This window comes from Salmo trutta, chromosome 5, assembly GCF_901001165.1.
Source record: "Salmo trutta chromosome 5, fSalTru1.1, whole genome shotgun sequence".
In the NCBI taxonomy this organism is placed as follows: Eukaryota; Metazoa; Chordata; class Actinopteri; order Salmoniformes; family Salmonidae; genus Salmo; species Salmo trutta.
Window position 1 is genome coordinate 58,370,162 of NC_042961.1, and position 5,348 is coordinate 58,375,509.

General features: G+C 44.7%; 1 protein-coding gene across 1 annotated transcript; it reads right to left on the reverse strand.

Moving 5' to 3' along the window:
• Positions 1-586: 586 nt before the first annotated feature.
• LOC115194996 (histone deacetylase 8-like) lies at positions 587-3,408 on the reverse strand. Its single transcript, XM_029754896.1, has 3 exons — positions 3,377-3,408; positions 2,044-2,174; positions 587-879 (listed from the first exon to the last, which is right to left on the reverse strand). Exons 1-3 carry the CDS (start codon positions 3,406-3,408, stop codon positions 698-700), a joined length of 345 nt encoding a protein of 114 aa, XP_029610756.1. The 3' UTR covers positions 587-697.
• Positions 3,409-5,348: the final 1,940 nt, after the last annotated feature.

Sequence of the window (5,348 nt, forward strand, 5' to 3'; positions counted from 1 at the left end):
CCAGAGGGACGTGGACGGCGTACCTTTACCCAGTCCTGTGTCCTCCAGAGGGACGTGGACGGCGTACCTTTACCCAGTCCTGTGTCCTCCAGAGGGACGTGGACGGCGTACCTTTACCCAGTCCTGTGTCACCCAGAGGGACGTGGACGGCGTACCTTTACCCAGTCCTGTGTCCTCCAGAGGGACGTGGACGGCGTACCTTTACCCAGTCCTGTGTCCTCCAGAGGGACGTGGACGGCGTACCTTTACCCATTCCTGTGTCACACAGGTCTCCAGTACCTACAACAGGGTGGTAGGGTTAATATGGGTCTGTGGGAGGGTTTTTCACGTCTATTAGGTATCACGGTGTGATTGTGTATGTGTCACGGTCATCATGTAGCAGTCATCCCTTTAGAGGTAAAACTTCCACACTTGAGAGAAACATTACATTATTCTCTAAAAATACACAATAACATATCTTATTGACAGACAAAAAAATGACAATCAACATTTATGAACATTTATGAGGTTTAACAGGCACAGACAGAGAGAGAGAAACATGCCCAGACAGATGCTGAGACAACAGGGTAAGAGACAGTGAGAAAGACAAGGACAGGAAGTGAAGTGAGAGAGTGTGAGGACATAAAGTACCAACAATTATAGGACCTCCAACTAACATGATTTATTCAACAACATTTAACTGTTTTTCTCATATAAATCACTCATCAACATTTCCCCTGGTCCTTCCCCTGTCCTCTTTCTTGGCGTGGTGCCAGCCTCCCGACCAGTTGATGGTCACCTCACCCCTCTTATCCAGCAGGCACTGGGTGGCTGTCAGGGTGGCACCACCCACCGCTGCAGCATAGTCATAGAAACCCTCCACCACCGGACAGTCATAACCTGGGAACAGGGGGATAGAGGAATGGGGGGGGAGGAGGGGGGGAAGGGATGGTTTGGATGGAGAAGGAGGAAAGAGAGATGGAGGGAGGGAGGAAGAGATAAGGTAAAGGACAGAGGAAGAGATGGAAAAGGAGAAGGGGGAGAGAGAGATATAAAGAGAGAGAAGTAGAGAGAGTGGTAGATAGAGAGAGGTAGAGAGAGAGAGAGAGAGAGAGAGGTAGGGCGAGAGAGAGGGAGAGAGAGACAGTGGTAGAGAGAGAGAGAGAGAGAGAGGAGATGGGAGGCGAGAGAGAGGGAGAGAGAGACAGTGGTAGAGAGAGAGAGAGAGAGAGAGAGGTAGGGCGAGAGAGAGGGAGAGAGAGACAGTGGTAGAGAGAGAGAGAGAGAGAGAGAGAGGAGAAGTGAGAGAGAGGGAGAGAGAGACAGTGGTAGAGAGAGAGAGAGAGAGAGAGAGGAGAAGTGAGAGAGAGGGAGAGAGAGACAGTGGTAGAGAGAGAGAGAGAGAGAGAGAGGAGAAGTGAGAGAGAGGGAGAGAGAGACAGTGGTAGAGAGAGAGAGAGAGAGAGAGAGAGGAGAAGTGAGAGTGACAAAGACCGAGAGAAAGAGGAAGGATGGGAGGAAGGACCAGACAGAGGTGTGGAGGAGAAACAAAGGGAGGAAGAGAGAGGCGGAAGAGAAGGAGAGACAATGAAAAGGAAGGGTGTTGGAGTGGGACATGGAGAGATGGGGAAGACAGAGAAAACACATATGGTGAGATTGAGCAGTTTTTCTAAGAGAAAGGTTGGCAGAAGATGAGTATTCCCCATCCAGTGATACCAGACTGGGTTGTATCCTTCCTACAAGCTCCCACCCACAGACCTAGATAACATCAGTAACCTATGAGAGCCGTCAGCATCAATCTGTTATTTATATCTTCAAATATATAACTGGAGGGATTTTAATGTAGATATTTAGTGTGTTGTCAATCAACCTTTTGCCCAGTGGAGGCAATGGGATGTGGGTCATGTTTATCGGGTGTTAGAGCACCCTCTACTGCCAGCAAAACAATATTACATGAAATGACAATGGTACTCTCTCCCATCTCTCTCCCTCTCTCTCTCGTTGTCATTTATTGATGTCTGTCAAACTAAGCTCCAGGGACCCCGTCCGTCCCTCTCTTTTTACCCAGGCCAAAGTCTCCGGACTGGGGGTCATCATTGTCTCCGTCCTGGCTGATTTTGTGGAGGTGCTCCAGGTTGGCGTCTGTGTTGAACTTGGCCATCTCCTCAATGGTCGCAACATGGGGCTTCACAACACTGAGAGAGATAGGCGGACACAGGCACTGATAGAATGCTTTGGAACAGTCTATCTACTTAGCTAACACAGAGTTCTGGAACTGTTCTACAGAGTTCAATTCAATTCAATTTCAATTCAAGGGGCTTTATTGGCATGGGAAACATACGTTCACATTGCCAAAGCAAGTGGAGTAGATAATAAACAAAAGTGAGTTATTGAACTGTTCTATAACTGCAGGTAGAGCTCAGAATGGGGTACTGGCTTTGGAGCAAAATGGTAGCTAGCTATTTGATTGAATCTTTAAACTAAAAGAATAACTACAACTCCTCAAACATCCACAATCTGTGTGAAACAAGCACCAAGTTCAGTTGGTTAGCTAAGGTAATGGTCGCCTAAAGATACCGACCCTTCCGTTACACTTGTTTACACTGTGCTGTACTGGGGTCGGAACACAATCGTGGTTACTTTAAGTCACCATGGAGCCGGCGCGAGATATGGGTCGGAAAATGTACCATAATGCAGGGATGGGAGACGTCACCGTACTCCAAATTTGACCTTTATCCACACTGTTTCATCGAGAAATACTGGAAATACTGCTCGTTTTCCTGGAAAACTGCCCTTTCCATTCTTATGCTAGCTAGCAATAGCCTCCGCAGCCATTTTGAAATAGCAGTGTCAGTCAATCAGCTCCTTTGTGCCATTCCATAATTGCTGCTGTGTTTACTGTTAGCTAGTATGAGGACAAAAAGGGGCAGTATTTCAATCTTCTCGATGGAGCTGTGTGGATAATAGTAAAATGTGTAGTACAGAGGCACCTGCTGTCTCTAACTCTGAATGATCGGCTATAAAAAGCCAACTGACATTTCCTCCTGAGGTGCTGACCTGTTGCACCCTTGACAACCACTGTGATTATTATTATTTCACCCTGCTGGTCATCTATGAACGGTTGAACATCTTGGCCGTGTTCTGTTATAATCTCCACCCGGCACAGCCAGAAGAGGACTGGCCACCCCTCATAGCCTGGTTCCTCTCTAGGTTTCTTCCTAGGTTTTGGCCTTTCTAGGGAGTTTTTCCTAGCCACCGTGCTTCTACACCTGCATTGCTTGCTGTTTGGGGTTTTAGGCTGGGTTTCTGTACAGCACTTTGTGACATCAGCTGATGTTAAAAGGGCTTTATAAATCCATTTGATTGATTGATTGATCCCATCCCTGCATTGAGGTACGTTTTCTGACCCATATCTCCCACCGGCTCCATGGTGTCTTAATGTAACCAGGATTGCGTTTCGACCCCAGTGCAGCACAGTGTAAACAAGCGTAACAGTAGGGTCAGTATATTGTGGCAAAGGTAATGGTTAATTTAGCTACGGTGCCTTCAGAAAGTATTCACACCCCTTGACTTTTTCCACATTTTGTTGTTGATCATTGCTAAACAGACATTTTCAAGTCTTGCCATAGATTTTCAAGCCGATTTAAGTCAAAACTGTAACTAGACCTCTCAGGAACATTCAATGCCGTCTTGGTAAGCAACTCCAGTGTGTTAGGGCTTGTGTTTTAGGTTGTTGTCCTGCTGAAAGGTGAATTTGTCTCCTAGTGTCTGTTGGAAAGCAGACTGAACCAGGTTTTCCTCTAGGATTTGGCTTGTGCTTAGTTCTATTCCGTTTATTTTGATCATGAAAAAAACTCCCTAGTCCTTGCCGATGACAAGCATACCCATAACATGATGCAGCCACCACCATTCTTGAAAATATGAAGTGGCACTCAGTGATATATTGTGTTAGATTTGCCCCGAACATAACGCTTTGTATTCAGGACATACAGTGAATTTCTTTGACACATTTATTTGCTGTTTTACTTTAGTGCTTTATTGCAAACAGGATGCATGTTTTGGAATATTTTATTCTATACAGGGTTCCTTCTTTTCACTCTGTCATTTAGCTTAGTATTGTGGAGTAACTACAATGTTGTTGATTCATCCTCAGTTTTCTGATATCACAGCCATTAAACTCGGTAACTGTTTTAAAGTCACCATTGGCCTCAAGGTTAAATCCCTGAGCGGTTTCTTTCCTCTCTGGCAACTGAGTTAGGAAGGACGCCTGTGTCTTTGTAGTGACTGGGTAAAAATACTTGAGTCAGTTATAGAACCCATTGACCTTTATGGTTGTGAGGTCTGGAGCTCACCAACCAAGAATTCATAAAATTAGACAATCACCAAATTGAGACTCTGCATGCAGAATTTTGAAAAAATATCCTCAGTGTACAACGTAAAACATCAAATAATGCATGCAGAGCAGAATTAGGCTGATACCCACTTATGATCAAAATCCAGAAAAGAGACATTACGAGACACTACAACCACCTTCCATAACAAAGCCATCACCCACAGAGAGATGAACCTGGACAAGAGTCCCCTAAGCAAGCTGGTCATGGGCTCTGTTCACAAACACAAACACACCCCACAGAGCCCCAGGACAGAAACACAATTAGACCCAACCAAAACATGAGAAAACAAAAAGATTATTATTGACACATTGGGAAGAATTAACAAAAAAACTGAGCAAACTAGAATGCTATTTGGCCCTAAACAGAGAGTACACAGTGGCAGAATACCTGACCACTGTGACTGACCCAAAATGAAGGAAATCTTTGACTATGTACAGACTCAGTGAGCATAGCCTTGCTATTGAGAAAGGCTGCCAAAGGCAGACCTGGATCTCAAGAGAAGACAGGCTATGTGCACACTGCCCACAAAATGAGGTGGATACTGAGCTGCACTTCCTAACCTCCTGCCAAATGTATGACCCTATTAGAGACACATATTTCCCTCAGATTACACAGACCCACAAAGAATTCGAAAACAAATCCAATTTTGATAAACTCCCATATCTACTGGGTGAAATACCACAGTGTGCCATCACAGCAGCAAGATGTGTGACCTGTTGCCACAAGAAAAGGGCAACCAGTGAAGAACAAACACCATTGTAAATACAACCTATATTTATGTTTTTTTATTTTCTCTTTTGTACTTTAACTATTTGCACATCATTACAACACTGTATATATACATAATGACATTTGAAATGTCTTTATGCTTTTGGAACTTTTGTGAGTGTTTTTTACAATTTTATTTCACCTTTATTGAACCAGGTAGGCCAGTTGAGAACAAGTTCTCATTTACAACTGCGACCTGGCCAAGAT

Bases quoted from the DNA above. Each gene is read 5' to 3' on its own strand.
- LOC115194996 (XM_029754896.1), bottom strand. From the start codon at position 3,408: ATGGAGCCGGTGGGAGATATGGGTCAGAAAAC. The intron at 2,175-3,376 runs GTACCTCAATGC...TATCTCTCTCAG, and splicing joins GGAGATATGGGTCAGAAAAC to TGTTGTGAAGCCCCATGTTG. The intron at 880-2,043 runs GTAAAAAGAGAG...CCCTGTTCCCAG, and splicing joins GTCCGGAGACTTTGGCCTGG to GTTATGACTGTCCGGTGGTG.